This window comes from Parasteatoda tepidariorum, chromosome 9, assembly GCF_982258835.1.
Source record: "Parasteatoda tepidariorum strain Cologne lab strain chromosome 9, Ptep-v5.0, whole genome shotgun sequence".
Lineage (NCBI taxonomy): Eukaryota > Metazoa > Arthropoda > Arachnida > Araneae > Theridiidae > Parasteatoda > Parasteatoda tepidariorum.
Window position 1 is genome coordinate 16,516,611 of NC_141763.1, and position 21,786 is coordinate 16,538,396.

The 21,786-nt window shown below is 26.1% G+C and overlaps 1 protein-coding gene across 1 annotated transcript; it reads right to left on the bottom strand.

Annotated features, from left to right (window-relative positions):
- Positions 1 to 425: 425 nt before the first annotated feature.
- Positions 426 to 21,774, bottom strand: nes (lysophosphatidylcholine acyltransferase 3 protein nessy). Its single transcript, XM_043053378.3, has 13 exons — positions 21,634 to 21,774; positions 21,239 to 21,346; positions 18,129 to 18,235; positions 16,720 to 16,813; positions 16,604 to 16,641; positions 15,037 to 15,144; positions 14,878 to 14,951; positions 13,464 to 13,572; positions 11,479 to 11,565; positions 9,544 to 9,710; positions 7,942 to 8,089; positions 5,523 to 5,684; positions 426 to 4,306 (listed from the first exon to the last, which is right to left on the bottom strand). The coding sequence occupies exons 1-13, from the start codon at positions 21,734 to 21,736 to the stop codon at positions 4,190 to 4,192; spliced, it is 1,422 nt and encodes a 473-aa protein (XP_042909312.2). The 5' UTR covers positions 21,737 to 21,774; the 3' UTR covers positions 426 to 4,189.
- Positions 21,775 to 21,786: the final 12 nt, after the last annotated feature.

Here is a 21,786-nt window from a genome sequence, read left to right on the forward strand (position 1 = left end):
CTCTAAGGTAGAAACAAATCAGAATACATCTCAATGAAATATAATGGTTCGAACCCCCATATCTCAACCCCTAAACCCCCATATGTCCAAGCTACTAATATTAGTATTAACGCTGTCTTCATCAACAGAGGTGACATTAACTTACATCATCTAAATTATTGCACATGCTAATTTTAATACTACTAAGACAACTGTAACAGAATTTAAAAGAGAAATAGTACATGTAAGATTGTATACAATATTGGAACTATTTATAAAAATAATCAAAAATATGCAACAATTTGTGATTATCTAGGAGTAGCAGAAGTCAAAAATGACTAACATTTCTATAAAAGTGAATCATTCAATTCATCTGAAAAAGTACCAGAGGAATCGGATTCAGGAGGGAATCGTGATTAAATCTATGTTTAGTATATATTTTCTATAACTTTTTTTTTCTTTAAAATTCATAAAATATTTTCCTAAAGATCGAAATGTGCACTTTACAAAATTTGCACACCTAAAGACAAACTATGCACAACCTATTGAGATCAAACCTGGGTCTAGCACTCACTCACATTCCTGAAATAATATTTCAAAATGAAATAAATATATTATATATTAATCTGTAAATATATTAAGTACGCAAACACATAACAAATAGTTTCTGAGCATTGAAATCAAATACAGCAATACATAAAAAACAAATTTTAAGTTTTTTTTCCTGCCGTGCACCATACTTGAACATAAGGACAAACAATTCTCTAAGCAACATCTCACACAGAATCAAATAACACTTATAAAATATTTTGTTATAACAGGATTGCCACTCAAATCTGGAAAAAAAAATTCCATGTGCTATCCCTGTACATATTATACACAATATATTAAGAGAAAACAATTACTGTGCTCTTGTGTCAGCTATATTGGGTTAACTAAACTAATTTTGAGGGAAAAACTTAAGAGGAAAAAAGGAACAGCACAACATACTTAAATAATGCTGTAGTAAATGAAATAGTTTAGTATAACTGAAATATCATGGATAATATCCCGAAGATTACGCTTTGAGTGGTCACCATTTTTTAAAAGACAAAAATAAGAAACAAAATTCCCTGTCATTTTAGGTGAGTTTAAAAGTTCCCTGTATTTTCCCAGTGGAGTAGCAACCCTGTGACAAAAAACAACAAAACTGTAAAATGAATAATCCGTCATTTGACTTGACAGACATAATTATCAGTACTATCATACAGAAATCATCATTTTCTGCATATAAATGATATTAACAGTGTTAATCAGTCATGCCCACTCATGCTACCTAATCAGTCATGCACATTGAGTGTGCATGACACAGTGTTTTTCAGTCACGACATTTATTTGCCTTGTCATATTAGACATCATTACTAGCACTACCATTCAAAAATATAATTTTAACAACAAAATCGATTTCCCTTTTTAATTCAAAATAATAATGACCAAGAACATCAATTTAAATTACATTAGAATTAAAGATTTCAATGAACTATGAGCTTAGAAAGAAGGTGCCATAAAGTGAAGGTGAGAAAGTTTGCGAAAATTGTCACAATTGCAGAAAATAAACTATAAAGTAAAATCTTCAATACATTTTTATTATCTATTTTACAGTCAGAAATTAATTCTTCCAGCATAATTTGAAATACAGTCGTCCATGTCACCTTCCTTTTGCTCTCTAAACCATTTAAAAATCACAATTTTTCACACCGTATATAATAAAACATATTTCCTGCATTTCTATCATCATTTTGCTTCATTTGTAACAAAACTAGATAATTACAGGTTTGCAGAAACACAACTTCTTTCACCGACTAATTAGTCAGTTCAATACTTTAACTACCTAATTAGTTCGATTAGTCTCAGCACACACTCCAGCTCAACACTTGGAGGACATGCTATCATATCTTATCCAAAGTATACTAAAGTGAAATTTTCTAAACAGTATGGTTATTCAACATAAAGACCCAAAACCAAACTTTTTTTAATGCATTTAAATGTAATAAGTTCTAAATATCACTTTAGAAATTATTTTATTAAACTCTCTGATGGTTACATACAAAGAAAGTCTCATTTCGAGCTGCATTTTTCTCTGCAAGGCAAAACTAATTTTTTTAAATGTTATTTAGATAAGAAAACTACCTATAAACTATTCAAATTTTTTCATTAGTATGACCAAAAATTTCATAACTAAATAAATGTACCTAAATGAAATAAAAAAAAAATTGGAAAGATTTAATGTTTAAATAAATTACTTGTCTTAAAAAATAGCTCAAAATGGAAAATGAAACAGAAAATTATCAATAAAACTAACAATAAATATTTGGTTTAAATGTAGATAAAATTCTATTAAACAACATCACCTCCAAATATAATAGTAGCAATGCTATTATTTTTAAACAAAAATTTTTTTTTGCACTTTGATGTATTAAAGTACAATATGAGATGAGAAAAGTTGAAAATGAGAAGAGATTTAAAATTGAGAATGTGCACAACTTTATTCCTGAGGGATGTTTATTATTTTTTTAATAAAGATAAAACATAAAAACAGCTATTTTTCTAATAAAGAAAATATTTTGATATTTTTAAGTAGAAATAATTCTTCACAAATATCAATTAAATCATTTCTAATATTTTTTGTTGACTTAAAATTTGTGTTATTAGCAGTTATCTGTTTTATGCTAAAACATGTTAGGAAATACTTAATCCTAATAAGAATTAAATATGCAGCAGGAGTTTACCTGCTGATGTACTTTAACATTCCCTTTAATAATGTTAAGTGAAAGATACTATTTTCAATAAATTAAATGATTTTTAATTTTTTTTAAAGTTAACATATTCTTCAAATATCATCAAATGATATGGGAAATTTTAAAAAAAAAATATTCCCAATTTTAACACCTAGAATTTAGTTATCATAATAACATTTGTCATTCTTACACATTACATTAAAATAAATTGCTCTCTCACACAATTGGCACTAAATCTTACACTATATCCTTGGCACTCATATCAATTTCTAACATGTGAGTGATACACTAAAATTATATCAGCTTTGTCTGGAGAAAAAAAATCTGTAATGTAATTGAACTATAAAGTATCTTACACACGACACCCAAGCAATGAAGTCCTAATACAATCTTAAACCCATTAAAGAAAGAAACATTAAAACCGGTTTTGCAAGTTTAAGTTGTTCTTACTTTGTTGTTCGAATACTTTCCTCCCCAAAACTAGGATGAAAAAACTTTCTTTAACCACATGTTTTATTATCTTTACACCCATTTAAATATCTTACATTTTATTATCTTACACCCATCAACACACCCATTTAAATAATTTTTGGCGTCTAACTTTTTTTCAACAACTGCAGTTTTAAACCCTAACTAAAACATCAAGAATTTTATGTCAAAAATCAAACCACCATTAATTCTTATTGATATTTTTTATATTAAAATTTAATTTGCATAAATTTGAATATTTATTTAATTCAATTATTGTTTCCTTTTTATAATCTAATTCCCATTTATATTACGAAAGAAAAAGCAGTGAAATTACTCAAGTTTAACACAACAATAATAATAAGACTCTAATCCTTGACTTATCTTATAATTAGGAATAATATTTTATTTCATTAAACTGAAATTGGAGAATAAAAAGACTTTTACAAAAATAAATAAGGAAAGTTAAACAAAAATAAAATTATTTTTATTACATTATATATTTAAATCACTAATCAAAATAACAAAAATATATTATTGCTTTTTTCAATGGTACATTCTTATGCATTTAATAAAACACCTTTAAGCTATTTATAACAGATAAATAACAGGAAGTATTACAGCTATCTAACAGAAAATGCATCAGTGCATAATGTACAATCAATAACTTTTAAACAGAATTCAAAATAGAAGTTTTACAGTCCTAAATATACATGGCACCTACTTATTAATCAATATCAAATAATATAACCGCTAACATCAATAATCCCATAATATCACAGGTACGCCTTTCCTTAGTAACAAAATATGTCATGAACAGAATAAGCTATTGATAAAACAATAAGAAAACATTAAATGACAACAAAAAGTGAAAATTCATGAGTGAGAAGTGCTTAGACAATGGTCGGCTTAAACTTTCATTTCCCTTCAATTCTATGTCTAGAATCTAGAATTTTAAAGGTTTATTACTGTGACTTGTCTTTGTCATTTTTGGTCTTTGGAATGAATAATCTGACAATGGGTGATAGAAGTGGCCAACCCAAATAAATAGCATGGCCAATAAAGTAAACAGACCCATACACCTGCAACATAAAAAGACAAACAAGTGATGAATGTTGAATAAAATATATATAGAAAAGAGTATATGGAGAAATGGGTGCTGAGATTTTCTGTAGACATTGTTTTCAATTTCTGAATAGTTTTCACCAATTCAAGTAAAAGAAACATTCTTTTTTTGGATTTGGATTTTTTTAGAGACTACGAAAAGGTTTGAATTGGATATGCCTTTAAATATTTTCTATAAAGTGAAATACACTTAAGATTTCAACTATTAACTTATAAATATATGTCGCATAGCACCAATGATATTCTAAAACATACATGTTTTCAGTTTTAGAACTGTATTTTTTCATTTTAGAGGAAGGAGTCATATTTTTTAGGCCTTAGTAAGATATGAAATAAGTATTACAATAACATAACATAAAAATTACATAGTGCCTTCATTATTCTAGAATATTTTTTAATTATTAAGAGTGCCGTGCTAATTTTTAGGTATTTTATTTTGTAATTAAATTAAATTGCTTCAAAACAGTATTTCTTCATATACTGTTTAGAAATAGTACTGAATAATACTGAATAGAAATTACAGTATTATACCAAAAGAAAACTTTCAAGAAATAAGCAACAATTGCCCCATTCTATTATACTATGCCTAAATTTGAACTAATGTTCCTGTAATGCCGTAATTATTTACATTCACTAACTTGCTATAAAATAAAAAGTTTATACACTTCATCATTTCTTTTCAAATATAACCTAAAAAATTATTTATAATTCTAAGTTTAACATAAAGTCAAGAAAAACATAATTATTCACTACAAAATTTTATGTATATTATGTCATAGTAATTTAAATGGCTTCAAAACATTATTTGAAGAATTACAGAAAAAAAAACTTTCAAGAAATAAGCATCAATTGCCCTATTCCATTATACTATGCCTAAATTTGAACAAATGTTCCTGTAATGCCCTAATTATTTACATTCACTGATTTGCTATAAAATAAAAAGTTTATGCACTTCATCATTTAGTTTCAAACATATCCTAAAAATTTATTTGTAATTCAAAGTATAACATAAAGTTAACAAAAACCTAATTATTCACAACAAAATATTTTATGTATATTATGTCTTAGTTAATACTTTTAGGGTAAAAAAGACTTTTGAGCGTTATGTGAGTTATAAGAGGTAATTTTAAAAGAGAACAATAAATATATTTATTATGTTATGTCTGTACTCACCTGCATGTATCGATCCCAGGACAAGAGGACAAAACTAACAAGGCAATATCCCATAAATATGTCAACATATATTTTCAGAATAATGTTCACTGGGATCCTCAAGGCACTTTGAGTCAGTAACTCCTTCAGTTTGGGCAATCGCTTAATCAGTAGTGATTCCACCTGGAATAATCAAGTCGCAGCACTATTAGAAAATGTCTTTTTTAAGAAATTACTTGTAGACATATTACAGAAGACATAACCCTTATATAATGTAAAAAGAAAAAAAAAACAGTTTAACTAAAATACTTATTTATTGGAAAATAAATTCACTGTAGCTATTTCTAAGTTAAATTTGCTAGAATTCCATGGGAAATAGCTGTCACACAATTTACTCTAATAAATTTCCAATAATATAAATATATTCAAAATCTTAGTTAAAGCAATCACTGATTCAATAACGATAAAAGAACAAATGGAAAATATAGTCTCGTTCATAAATTCAAGAAATTCTTAGAAATAAAAGATTATGTAAATTTATATAACCTCATATATTTTTTAAAAAAATATTAAAAACGTACTTTTTGCGAAAATTGTAACATTTTTCTTGAAAATAAATTCACTGTTGCCATTTCTAGCAAAATTTTTATAATTCCACAAGAAATAGAAAAATCAAAACAAAAGATTACATTCAATTATGTAATCTTTTGTTTTGATTGTATACCAAATCATATTATTTAAGTATTTAAAGTATTCATAAGATTAATGTAACTTTTAGTATTTCTTAATATTTGATGTAAAATAAAAATGTGTCACATTATTATTCTACAAACATCTTTTTATAATTTTCTAGATTTATCATAAATTTCCAAATTATAACCTAAGCCAAATAATATCAAATTATTAAAGAAAATTAACTTATGACTTCTTAAAAAAAATATTTTTCTTTTCTTTGTATGACATAGCTTACAAATAATGATGACCATAGTATGTGATTAACAAATAAATTTGGTGAAGAAAGTTATTTAGTTTCCATTAAAGGAATATGATCACTTTTCCCCCCACTTAATTTGAATATCATGACACCTATTACTGCTATGCAGAAGCATTTCACTGACTGAATTAATAGCAATTTTCGGATCAACCGCATTAAAATGCACCAACACAGTTGTCAACATTTTTAAGGAATGTTTTTTGCTGTTGTTGGTAGCGAAATAGCAGAAGCATTGATTTCTAAACAGATTTATTATTATGATTAATATTACCAGCATCTTAAATCTGAATGAAATACCTATTAGAATTATCAAATATCTATCAAACTTATTTTAAATCGCATAAACTAAAACAAGAATGAAATATCAAAGTTTATATTTTGCTAAAAATAAAATTTTCTGAAGAAGGAACTGGAAAATCTGGCAGCTATGTACTAGTGCACCGATGTTATTTATAAAATTTAACTCTGCTTGCATCAGATTTTCTCTTTTACTTATTTTTTTATATTTTACTTTACGACATCATGCTATGGGGCTCAGCATGAGGCTCAATCACTTAATATTATAAGCGAATTGCCAGCAGCATTATTTTAAGTCAACTATCAATAGTGTCAGCATTAATTACTCATGTGTAAATAAATTAGTAAAAATAAAGATCCCAGCCATGTAAGCTATTATGGATGATCTCTTCTTTTGCTTATATTCTACTATGCTTGTACTTCTATATTCATGATATTTGTCTGATTGTTATGATGATGCTATTGTCAGTATCCATGTTGTATTATCATTATTTATTCTATGATTGGGATTCAATTGTTAACAATTGTCTGAAAAAGTCACTGTTATGTCGTTTATCTGACTGATTTTGATAATGATTGTGAGACATGCCAGTAAAATTTTCATGCATCTACTTATATTCTACTAATGCTTGTACTTCTATAATCATATTTTTTATTGTTATGTTATTGCTATCGTCAGTATCCATGCTGTACTGTCATTATTTATTCTATGATTGGGATTCAATTGTTAACAATATTCTGAAAAAGTCACTGTTATATCATTTAGCTTCATGTTTATCAGCCAGATTTTGATGGTGATTGTAAAATTCTTTTGCATCTACACAATAAAAATGAACTGGAATCTTAGAGTAAAAAGTGTAAGTGTTATTTTACTTATTGTGCATTTACTTCCTTTTGTTAAAAAGCAAAATAATGTTGAAAAAGATCGAGTCCCTTTAAGTTGAAGTATGTCATGCCGCATATTCCCTCAGTGATCAGAGTTCACTAATTAAAATGGATAAACAGAAAAATTAATCTGAAGATTTTAATTCTCTGAAGTAGGTTCAGTCTTAATTACTTCCAGTGAATGAGATTCTATTAAAAATACAAACATTAAAAATTGACAAAAAACAAACAAAATATAAATAAAGAGAGAATATTATGACTTACATCTTTCTCAAAATACATCACAATGAACTCATTGAAGAAACACACATAATATCCGGAATGTAAACCGTGCCAAACTGCAAGAAATGATAGAGCGGCAGCTTGAGATAGATAGCGGTTTCCAAGGAACTTCATCCGTTTAAACACATATCTGAAAATTTGACCATGTTTGTAATTGCCAAGAAACTACTCAATTAGAGAAATAACTAGATATTGATTAATGCTTTAGCCCTGTATTAATTACCTGTGTCAATTCTTATATTATTAGTAAGTAATGAATGTTATATCATTACCTTTTGTAAGTACTTATTTTAATTAACATAAATTTTTTCATACAAATAAATATCAGTTCATACAAATTAATATAAATAAATATTAATAATACAAGTAAATAAAGTATGAAAAATTAAAAAGAATGGCATAAAACATAAAAGTTATAAAATACAAAATTTTCAAAGATTATAGAGTTATTTTAAGTCCTTTAACCCAGCTTTCTCGGGCAAAAAAGAAAAAGACATACTAACAAATACTTCATTTCTTTTGTTAATTAAAATTAATTTATTATTAATTTTTTCATGTGAATAAAGTACTAATTCTTTAATAACAGTTAATGATCACTTTCGGAAAGAAAGTGAATTGCTTGTTTTTAGTTAGGTTCATAATTAGGTTAAAAATTTCATTAGGATCAAAATGCGTGAGGTGCAAAGCTTAAAAGTTTGGAAACATTGAAACCAGCTATTCAATTAAAATTAGTTAAAAACATAATTTTAAAAAAAAAGTAGTATTATAAACAAATGAACTATATTCAATCACTTATAATTTACGTTTAGATTTTATATGCAAGTAATGAGAATTACATCATCATCATTTATAAATATATATTAATATTAAACTTTAAATATTTTTTATATAAAAAATTATGAAACTTAAAAAAAAATGTTTTAAAATATATTTCAGAGTGATTTTAAACATTTCCCAATTCAATTTCTACCTGTAGATAAAGGTGACTTATTTGTAGCATTTCATTTCAGTCAATATTAATTTATTTTAACTGTTTATAACAACTCAATAATATTTTTCAATAATAGTTAATATTAATTTTATTAACATTAATTTATAATAACCACCTTCAAAAAGAAAATGCGCTACTAGCTTCTTAAAAAAAGGGGGTATCACAAAATCTAAAAGTTTGTGAAAATTTCAAAGTATTTGGAACATTTTCAAAACATTGCACAGTTTTTTAAAAAAATACAGATTTTAAGTTATAAATGATATTTATTTTTGTTTTCTTTTCTAAATTTATGAAAGCGTTATTCTTTTATATAATCACTTATATTATAGTTTATTTCACTTTTACTAGTCAGCATTGAGAAATGCAGAAAAAGGCAACAGTAACCTTGCGCATAAGATCTTGGTTGTTTTAAATATCAAATAACTAAAGGAGTACAAAGCTGTAAATGAATGTCATAAAATATGAAAATGCTGACATAAATATCACAAACATTAGATATGACTATTTTTGAAATATTTTAATTATTGAAAAGAGGACTTTTAAGAGCAAAAAAAAGAAGAATGATACATTGATATAGAGAGAAAAATACTAACTGTCCAACCCATAAGTTGGTGTTGATGTTAAAAGCCTTAATTATTCCTTCAAAAGTTGTAGTTTTAGAAAAGTCCCATAGCTTAACATTGGCACATCCATCCCACAATTCATTCCCATTGTTGTCCATTCCATTATATGTCATTCCTGTCAATATACAGCTTCCCTCCTGAAATGCAGTAGAAATTATATAGTACAAGCAGAGTTCTCCTTAAGAATAAAATACGACAGGGCACTTCCTCTCATAAAAGGACACTTTGAGTTTTAAAGGGCACTCACTTCACCCTGTAAAAATTTATCAAAATGTGTCATATTATGTAATAACTCTATTTTATGTACCTGTTTGAAAGTGATTCTCACTCATTATAAAAATAAGAGAAAAATTTGTAGTTTATAAAAATAATTAAAGGCATGCTAAAAGACAATATCTGCGCACAAATTTTTTTCAAAAAAAAGTAAACTAAAAAAAAAAAGATTAATTCATAAACAGCTTGAAAGCTTCTTTCTATTTAAACTGAAAATTATGAGAAAATTAACATTTAAAGTGCATTTAGAAGGGAAAAAAAAGCTTTTTGATTAAACAATTTAGAAATTTAAAATCACTTAAAAAATTCATGGCCTTACAAAGTATCAAATCAAAATCTATTAAAGAAAGCTAAAATAAAAACAATCGAAGATGAAATTAAAAAACGAAGATGGAGCTGGCTCGGACATATCCTTAGAATGCCCAAAGAAAAAATTTCATCTGTTGCGCTTACATGGGCCCCTGATGGTAAGAGAACAAGAGGAAGACCCAGACTTACCATCCAGCGCATGTTTTTGGGCGAATTAAAAGAATGTGGAATATCTGGCTGGGAGGAAGCAAGATCTATTGCTAAAGACAGGAGGTGTTGGAGGGATATGCTAGAGGCCTTAAGTGCCCAAGGCACGTAGAGGATAAAGGAAAAAAAAAAAAAAGGAAAAAATTCATTAATATCCTCCCCCGAAAAAAAAAAAAAAGAAATACTTGCAAATATTTAATCAGTTGAGAAATGATCCCAACATAGTAAATATTTATAATAGTAATCAAAATTAAACCTATTAACACAAATAATTTTATCTGGGTGCAATTATTATTTAAAGAGTTAGTTAATCTTTTTAAACTCAGCCTTTCATCCCTTCAGTGGGTCGATAAATGAGTACCAAGCATGCTTGAGAACTAAACACTGGGGGTTCCGCGTTCGACTGACCACCTGACCGGAACATCTGCTCCTGCATCCTAGAGCCCAAGGTCAAGAAAACTGAGATGGGCACAGTAGGCCTATGCCCTCTACGGGCTGTCGCGCCTCTGATTTTAGTTTTTAATTTTTTTTTAAAAATGCAATATGAATAAAAAGGCAGTGTTTTTAAGGGATGTTTATGTTTTATGCTTCTGGAAGAAATCTTGATTGTTTCTTCAAAGTCTGCAATTAATTAATTGAATACAAATGCTATGTAAAAAATAGCAACACTTTTTATTGTTGTAACTTTTCCAAGTGAAAGTTAACTGTTCATCAGAGAAAGTACGTTTTTATGTCTAATTTGGGTACTTAATTCATAAATAGTACTAATTAGTTGAAACATATTTAAAGTGAGTCCGATTGAGCGAATAAGATTGTATTTCAGTAAGTTGAAATATGATTAGATACAAGATGATACCTAATTCATTTCAAACACTGTACTTAATACAAAATGCAGCATTTAAATACCTTTAAATGAGTCATGGGATTTAGCACATCAGCTAAAAGTTGTCAAATGATTTGAAGGAGAATAAATTTAGTAGCATATTTCAAGTACAACATAATGGGACTCTTATAAGCAGATGCATCAAAGAAGTAACGTCTTTTAATAGGACTATAGTATAGAACCAGAGAAACTTTAAAGTAAACAATAGAATGAATAAATTATATAATACTTACTGATATCAACCAACATGAAATATACTTGTAAAGGGTAACTTTACCCCAAATCCCAATGATAAACAATTTTTTCCATAAAGCGTAATTCTGAAAACAAAAATATAACTTTATCACTGCAAACCATTTTATTAAACATTTGAGCATAAATTAAGAAGCCAATTAAGATATACATATATATCATACACAGTGAATTCCTAGAGAAATTTCGCAGATAAAATTTTTCTCCATCAAATGCAACCATGAATAGAGTTTATAAATAATACTAGTATGTTGTTAAGAAGGTCTTACGAAATTTAAGTGATATTTTGTCTCTTCAAGATTTAGCCATACAATATTTCATTGGTGTGAGTCACTGCGCTTTGACACTTTGTCCATCTATGATGCCTAACCAGCAAATATCCCTCCATTGTTTTTTGCATTAACAAATTGTTTTTTAAATAAAAAGCAAAAATATAAATGAAAAATATTTTACCACTATAAAACACATACAAATGACTTTTTTAATGATACGGATGCCATTTTATAGATTTACTGACGAATTTGTCTAAGTGCAATTATTACATCCCTCGAATTAATGAATAATCAGAAAAATACTATGCACACTAAAAATTATAATTGAAATGACTTTAAATATATAGAAAAAAGATAAACATTATATTCAATTTAAAATGATTAATTAAAACATTAGATGTAAGAGATTCAGAGCAAATTGTACTGGAATTGTAAATTAGTAAGGTGAATTAGTATATTCCAAATGTAATTTTACAAGAGAGTGGCTCAAAGCCATTGTTAACTTTGTGTTAAATGGTTTTGTATTTTTTTAAGCCTTTTTATTTTTTTCAATGTCTTTTAAGGATTTTCAATTTTTTTTCATTACCGTAAAAAAAGACAAGCATTATATCTTTCCACATTTCTCACATTCAATTGACTAGGCTTATTTATTATTATTATTTTTTTAATATTTATGAATAATTTTATGAATAATTTTTTTTACAAATGTCATGAATATTTTTTATACAAATTAATTTCTAAACATTGAAAAAATAGTGTCCCATGAAAATCAAACATTCTTTATAAAAAAGTCTTACTGTTCTACTTTTAAAAAAGCAACAGATTTTGATTTAACTAAGTACAATACCAAAAAAAAAAAAAGAAGAAAAAAATTATTGAATATAAAGTAGGCCAACTTATTAGCAGTAAATTAAGTCTTGTTTTTAACTAGGATGTTAAAATTTAAAGGAACTTACAGAAAAAAGTAAAAAATGCACGATTAAAAATTGGTAATTAAAAAAACATATTCTTTAAAACATCGACTTATTAGCTAATTACTTTATAACTAGAAAATTAGTCAAAATAGCCTGCCAAGTAATTTCCTCCTACAGAAAAATAATATTGATACAAAATATTTTCTCCATGGCAGTCCATCTTACTGCCATGGACACTGTAAAAAAAATGGAATTCCATCTGAAATGGACAAATAAAAAAGTCCCAACAGACCATACGTTAAAAAACATTAACTTGTTTTGTATCAACTGTAATTTGACAAGGACATGAAAGGAAAATGATCATTATAGTTTCCTTTCAGTGCATTTCAGGTAGAGACAATAATTAAAACTCAATAGCTTTTGCCAAATAAATGAAAAATTCCTTCATTTCTTTATTTAAAAGTAAGCTATTACGTTTTATACAAATAATATTTTTTTTACTTGCTTGAGATTTCTTAGATGAAAATTAAAGGAGCAGTAATTACATTCAATATAGTCAGTCACAGATTTTTTCGACAGACTTAACTACAGTACAAAATGAAGTAATAGCACTAGTTTATTCAATGAAATGATAAAAATGATTCTAAAAAAATTAGCTAAGTTTTCAAAAAAAATAAAAATAAATAAAGACTGATTATACACATAGAAACAAACAACAAAGAATTTTCGCTAAAAAAATTGGAAAACTGTATTTGCAAGAAGTAACCAGATAAAACATACCATGAATTCATCAGATAGCAAAACTTTTTCTGGGACAAACATATTTCCTACTTGAAACAGACTTAACACTAAAATACCTAAACCAAGACGTTTTACTGCAGCACCCATACTAAAAAATAATAATAAATACAATTATTACAACAGAAAAAGCACAATTTTTTAAACAAATAAAAATAATAAAATCAACAACTAAGTTCTGTTTTTTTTTTTTTTTTTTTTTACATTAAAACCATATGTCATTCTTTTTTTTTTTTAGCAAACTGACAGATCATATAAGTGCAAATATCTACAATATACATTCATAATTATTTAAAGTACCATGAATTTTACTATATACAGAAATCATATTAAAACAATAAAAATAAAATAATTCATGTTTTTAAGAAAAAATACACTAATTTTTTCACCCTAAGAAACACTCCAAAATATTACTATATATACAAGTTCACTAGGGAAAAAAAGAAAGAAATATTTACATAGCATCTAGTTGTTTGAAAAGATACAGGATATTCATTAAATTCTCCTACTAATTCCAATCATTCATAATTATTCATCTATTGACAGAAAAAAACAACGAATTTTTTAAAAAAGAACAATTATATTTGAACAAACTACGCTTTTAATTAGGACTGATCTAACACCAGAAACAGCAGTGAAGAAATTTGATACTCAGAATTACTCAAATTTTCTCCTTAGTTATTAACAAAAAAAAAAAAAAAAAAGAAAAAAAAAGAAGAATGTTTTTCTACATGAAGTTTAGCTAAAATTTTACTTGCATAAACCTGTAGGGGCACATTTTTATTCTTTTTTTTGTGCTGGAGAATTATGTGTCACAGAAAACACATCATAACTTATTTTCGCAACCTCTCTACCATTTTTGGCATATTTGTGTCCAGCACATAAGCAGAATCACAGACTTTCTTTACAGAGTTCTCTAATTACAGGAAATGTATTTTGTGTGGTATGTCTTAAATCCATACTAACCACATATACAGTTTTGAAGGTTGTGTTACAATAGAACAAAAAGTTTCATCAGCGAAGACAAACTGATTCCGAGCATGCTATGGGAGAATGCTCTCACTTTTTTTCCTAGGCAAGTAATATTTTGTACATTTTTGTTTGTTATTTTATTTTTTAAAGCTTCAAATGCATAATGATTTTTGGAGAAGATCATGAGTTTTATATTTAAAAGTCACCAAATGAGAAATTAAGATAAGAACCATAAAAGTCACCAAATCTTTTATATTTGCTGTAATACAAATATTGCGTAAGAACTTATTTGGTGTCCATCCAATAAGTTATTTAATTTCTTTTCAAACTGAATAACAAATTACTGAAAAGCAAAAGTAATCAACTGGAACTAGTTTATATCATTAAATTAAAACAGAAATAAGAGAAAAAACAGAGATTTTACCAAGATGGCTTTTTGGCCAGGGCTTTTCCGGGAAAATTTCCTTCAATGAAATCAATATAGCGCTTCATGGGAAACTAAAAAAACAAAAGTATTTAAAAAATCAGAAAAAAATTATAAAAATGTACCTAATTAAAAGAATATTGCAATATCTTAAATTACCTGGGGTCCAACCATAAAGCCTCCAAAAAAATATGTATGCCCAGCAACTTCCAGAATAGATGGGCAACTCTTTAGAGCAGTTTTCTTTTGATCATTAGATAATTTATCCTAAATAAAATATTAAAATTTTGTATTTCTAGCTTCATTTGTTACTGAATAGCCAGAAAAGAATTTTTAATCCTTTTAGGCACAAAAATTTTAAATTTACGAAACCCATTTAGCCATGAAAAACTTATGAATTATTACTAGAGTTCAGCAAAGAAGCTTATTTAATAATTTCTCCAAAATAAAAATATTAACAAAATATTATGCCTTATTTCATTTGTTACTAAATTGCCAGAATCGGATTTTTAACCCTTTCAAACACAAATATATTAAACATATAAAGCTGATTTAGTTATTAAAAACTGGTCAATTATAATTGTCACATTCATTTAATTTACTATGGATCTCAGAATTAGAAAAAGCAACTTGGTAGTTAAACTTGTAAATACATGTGTTGAATATTTATATGTATGTTGTAATTTATATATTGCATGCATTTTTATGAATCAATAGTTTTTGTTAAAAAAAAGGGGGTAACTAATATTATTATGGCACATTTTTGATTAGCAAGTGGTCACAAAAAAAGTCTCATTTTTCAAAGGAAGGAGAATCTTCCAGGTCTGCTCCAAACGTCAAACTGAGCAGTCTTCTCACGAACACATCCTGAACTGTTTGGGATTTTCCAGAGAGGACACACTCATCCCCCTTTTGGTACTCGATTTGCTTAGGGTCAACAGTCTGATGGACCTTGTCTGAATTCGTCAGACATTTGGAGGATAAGCCACAACAACAATGGCACATTTTATTTAAATGATCATGTAAATAATTTATACTAAATGTTTATTTATTCTCTATTTTTCAAATAATTTGTAAAATGAGACAATAAAATTTATAAACAAATTTAAAAAATATGAAAAAAATAAAATAAAATGGAATAATTAAAATGTATAGCAATAAAATAAAAGAAAAACAGGTAAATAAATATAAATTAAGAAAATTGTTTAAATATAACTTATTTCAATTACCTAATTACATTTTACTTGTTTCATTGTTAAAATGATAGAAAAAAAATTATATGTTGAACAATAGGACAAGTAAAGTGGTCACTAAAAGATTAAATGAATTTTCATGTCATTTTTTATTTTATCCTCAATCAACAAAGCTATTAAATTATGTACTAATGGTAAGTACAACTAAATAGGTCCTGATTTCTAAATTTTTTTAAGAGCTTCTGTTTGATTATGTGCATGCTAGTTTTTTTTTTTTTAAGTGGTCACTTTTCTAGGCCTGGAAAGATAGAAAGTGACACACAGTACATTGTCATCAAGCAGGTATGTAAAGTAAATCTGCAACATAAAAAAATCACTTTACTTATCTGGTTACACAATTAATGCGCAGAGCTTAATGTCTTTAGAGACACATGATCATTTTCAAAGCATTTGCAGGTTGTACAAGCAATGCAAAAAAAAAAAAAAAGAAAGAAAAAAAAAGAAAGAAATGAAATAAAGTATATAATTCATACGTGTGGTTTCTGCCCATCGAAGACATCCAAAACAAGACCTTTAAAATAAAAGTATAATTATTATTGAAATAATATTTCATTGTAACAAATAAAAGTACTAAATGAAGATACTATACCAATTAATCGCAGTGTTAAAACACATTGCGGCATGCTCCATTTAATGTCATAATCATCTGTGCCCGTAATATAATAGCCAAATATTAGATAACCCTGAGAAAAAGTTAAAAGTGTTAATGTTATTGAAATGCCATGCTATATTAATACAAATCAGTAAAAGCAATAGATACAAGAAAACAAATAAGCAGTAGATATCTTGACAATAGAATATAAAAATAAAGGGTATACACTATGACCCATTTTGAATGTAAATTAAAAGAACCCATTTTAGAAAATAAAATATGCTGAATATCACACTTATGGCCGTCATTAGGGCTTTCCTTTCAATAATTAGAATCAGGCAACTAAAGAATATTTCCATTAATCATCAATCTAAACTCATGAAGATAAAATCAAGAAAGAGATGAAATTCCTTAATTAATATCTAATACAATCTTGCAATTTTAATTGATCACACATAACATTAGAGTGAAGCTCATGCTATCACACTTTTTATTTGGACAAAGGTCATAATATCAAGCCAACTACAATTATAATTTAAATAAATTAACAATATATTTACATAATAATAATCTATTGAAACAAAATTAATCATATTGGATAGAGTAAAATTAACTTTAGAAATTAAATTGGTATAAAATGTGGAAAAAACACAAAGAGAAAGTAACTTCATTTTTATATTTATTTTTTTAATGTTTATTTGGTTCCACTGTTTAACTTTCATTTAATGAATCATTACTAATAAATGATTCATTAATACGCATTATTAACAAAAATGACTGATTTTGGTAACAATTACAAAATATTTTGTAAACAAAAGCTAACATATAGTTTTAGTTATAGCAGAAATCAAAATAAATAAACACAGCAATGAATGTTAAAAAAAAATCTTTTTAAAATTTTTTGATTCAATGCTTCAGTTACACACATTAATGGCAAAAGAAATCTAAATTACAATGATGATAATTTCTAATTATCCAAAAAATAAAACAAAAATCTTTTATTTTCAAAGGACCCTAAAAAAAGATTTTTTCATTCCAAAAAAATTAACTTAATTAGTAAACAAATGTAGTCAAAAAATTTATAACAATAAACAAGATCAAAAATAATAAGATATTAAATATATTTTCAAAAATAGTATAACTTATAACGATATCAGTATAAAATAACATCTACAATCTTTTGTCGTTTTTAGTATTTTTGCTGAATATTTAACATATTTTTTAAAATTTTGTATTAAAAACATATTTTAGATAAAATTGCACACTTTTCATAAAAATTTATATGCACTAAAATTTTTCTTAAAAAAGTGTTAAGATAAAAATTTTAAGATTGGTCCTAAATGAATCTGCATATATTCTGATGTTTTATGATTATATTTATGTAAATCACTAATGATTAAACTTACCATAAGGAATAAGAATGACATAATGACTGATAACATAGTTCCTCCGATTGCGACCAAAAGAATGTAAGTAGTAAATACGCAAATGACAGAATGTAAGATGTCAAACCCTGAAAATTTAAGTAGGCACTTATTATCAAAATTATTTATGGAAAAGTTATAGAACTTGAACAATTAATTCAGGAAACCTAATCTATTTTTTTGATAATCTTGCATTGATTCTCACGATTACAAGTTTAAAATGTGATTATTTTTAAAAAATAGATGAGATGCGAAATTCTGATAAACAAATTTCAGTGCAACACCCATTTTTTTTCATTAAAACATAGTATGTTTTTAGAGGCCCTGGACCTGTCTTTATTTGGGGGTCCTTTATGAGTAATTTCAAAAAAAAAAAACATTTTTTTGAATAATTCTTAAAAATTATTTTATTTCAAGAATGAAAAAAGAATAATACCTTATTATTAAAGCTTTAATACACTATTTCATAGCTGCCAACATGGATAGGAAAAAATCCAGTAGATTTTACAAAATAATATAAATTTCATGAAAATTGTTGCATAATGTACTAAATACTTTACACATAGGGAATTTTAGGGATTTTTATAGCCCTCAAAATAGGAAAACTTCAATATTTTCCAGTTATGTTTGACATTAAACATACTTAAAATTTCATGTATGTTTACTCATAATTTCGAATATTAATAGGCACTTAATTCATCAAACGCAGTTAAAAGATTTTTTTAATTCATTTAAAAAGAGACCTCTGAATAAAAATAAACATTTTAGAACAAAAGGAGTTTTGAACTGATTTCTATAAATGAGGTTCACTTCATTATGTATCAGTAATACTTATTTAATTATTCAAGCAAGCACGCAATAATCGGTACAAAAATTCTATTTCAATACGGATTTTTTTAGGAAAAATTACTCAATTTTAGGGTATTTTCTAAAATGTACAAAAATCAGGGGAATTTTAAATAAACCAGTAGACCAAGAGAAACTACCAAAATCCAATAGTCTACTGGAAAATCCAGTAGAGTTGGCAGCTATGCTATTTGTATAGAAAGTAGAAGATAGTAATACATTTTACGCTTTTTGTGAGGCAAGGTCTTCTATCACATCATTAAAATCAGTTTCCTGCACGACATCATATTCAATGCTCTTGATTGACAAACGATTTATTCTTTTTTAAATCATACTATTTCTTAGCTTATTTTTTATCAATTTTAGTCAAAAGAATTAATGTTCGCCATTACATTTAGTTATCATGAGACAAAAATATCCGAAAAGCAAAGATACTAATAATGATTTTTACAAGCATTTTCTGTTATTATTCAGTCCTTAATAAATATATTTAATCATTTATGTTTTTATGATGTTGTAAAAAACTACAAATTATTTTACTAATTTTTAAAAACAGGGTTTTGTTTTTGTAATTTCGTAAAAAAAATATATATAAAAACTAAAGATTTGTTCAAACTTTATGAAAAATATCCTCTTTTTTTATTAGAAAGAAATCAATATATACTTTACTGAATCTAAATTACTTTAGAATCCATTTCTTTCTTACATTGTCCAGTTTTTTTAATACATGAAAATAAAACTCTGTTTTTGTTTTATTGTGGGGTAAAATAAAAAAACATGTTTTCAAGGAGTTGTAGTTTTAAAAACTATTAACAAGTATTTTGGGAAGGCTCAATTTTTAAAACAATATAATTCGAAAAGGGTCTGTTTTTACAACAAAATAATTTGTGAAGGATCTGTTACTTGTTCCAAATTTAAGCTACAATGATCCCCTTGTATTGAATTCAGAACATGGTTTAAAATAAAATCACTGCTACAGCCTTTAATAGTTTATTCATTTATATATAAACAATGTTATTTATAATCCAACATGCATTTTAAATTCAAAATTGTTTTCCTAGAATTAAAAAAAAAATTTTTAATTAGAGAATTGAAATATATGATATAACTTTATATTTCCATAGATTATAATATCTTTAAAAATATTTTCTAGATTATAGCATGTTTAAATATAACAATTATTTTATTTATTAAGTTATTTTATTAAATTATTTTATTTTCACACTATTCCTCAGTATTTATTCTATGTTTGAAAAGAATTTAAAAAATAACCAGTTATAATGAATTTAAATCTTTCTGGTAAAGAAAATAACAAACAAAAACTGTGACTGTACAACCTTGTATTAAATAGCAGCCTAATTTGAAACAAATAAATTTTACTACTATTAAAAGACAAGACTAAACTATAACAAAGAAATATGATAGAGTATAATTTTTATTTTCTTTAATTGAATTAATTATCTACATCTATTTGAATGAAATAGATACCATTAAAATTTCAATATCCTTAAATGGCTAATTTAAAACTTTTTTTTAAAAATATTAGTAAATTTGTAACAAATCTATGAAAATGTTAATAACTGTTAATCATTTCATACTAATGTGATTCTGCCTTAAGAGATTAATAGAGTATACACTCAATATATTAGCTACATTGCATTCAAAGAATTTAGCTGAAACTTTAATAAAATAATACAAAAAATAGAATAAATAAAATAATACAAAAAATAGATCATTAAATTCTTAGCATTAGTAACATTCAATCACAATTAAAATCTAAAATATAATACTTTACCACGTATATTGAAAAAAAAAAACCTGCTAAACAATAACATTTTGATAACAAAGATAAATAAAATCATAGTAGTGGAAACAAATTACTTGCCATCTATATGTACATATTGCATTGTATAGCCTAATATGATTAAGTTTTCTTTTTTATTACAAGTGAAATATTACACAAGCTTGATTGAAAAATTATTTCAAAAAGATTTCACTTCTTTTTAATCGAAGCCTTTTTAAAAGTAAGACAAATTATCTTTGACATTACATTTGCCTCATTTTTTTTTTTTTACTCTAATGATGAAAATTAATGATAAATTAAAATATGCGATCAAATTCCTGATCTAAATCATTAACATTATATTTATCAAAAAGATTAATGCATTATCTATAGTTGAAAAGAGATTATTATATGCATTACTATATATATTAGGTTGAATGAGATCAATTATATTTCTATTTACCATAATTGAAAAATCCTAATGCAAGGCCACAAAATATAAAATACAGATGTTGAACAGCAGGAGTTTTTCCAAATAACAAATATCGATGCAGCAATGCTAAGGGATACCCTATAATAAACAATAGATATTAATACAAGTGCACCATACAAAGTCCACACTCAAATTAAAATGGTTTCTTTCTGCTCTTACTCATCCCCTGATGAATGTATGTTGCTAAATTTTAATAAATCAATAACAAGCAATAAATAAATAATTAAAAACTAAAGTTAATTTAGGTAATAGTGATCAAGATTGTTAAGTATTTTAGAGGTGTTTAGTTGCTTCCGGGTGATAAAGATGAAACTATCATGAAAACACAATAATAATAAAGCATACGAAACTAAAAAACTACATACCGAGTAATATAGTGATTAATAATCTAAGCGCTGGCTCTGATGAGCCAAAGAATTCGGCTAATTGACCAATTGGTCCAACACCACCGGCACTCGTCCAAGCCATGTTTTTGTCGTCTTTTACCTGAAATGATTATTTTTCGAACCCGAAACTAC

Coding starts and splice junctions, on each gene's coding strand:
- nes (XM_043053378.3), bottom strand. CDS start 21,736: ATGGCTTGGACGAGTGCCGGTGGTGTTGGACCAATTGGTCAATTAGCC. Junction 18,236..21,238: donor ATTAGGATTTTTCAATTATG/GTAAATAGAAAT, acceptor TTAAATTTTCAG/GGTTTGACATCTTACATTCT. Junction 15,145..16,603: donor TCGATGGGCAGAAACCACAC/GTATGAATTATA, acceptor TATTTTATTTAG/GATAAATTATCTAATGATCA.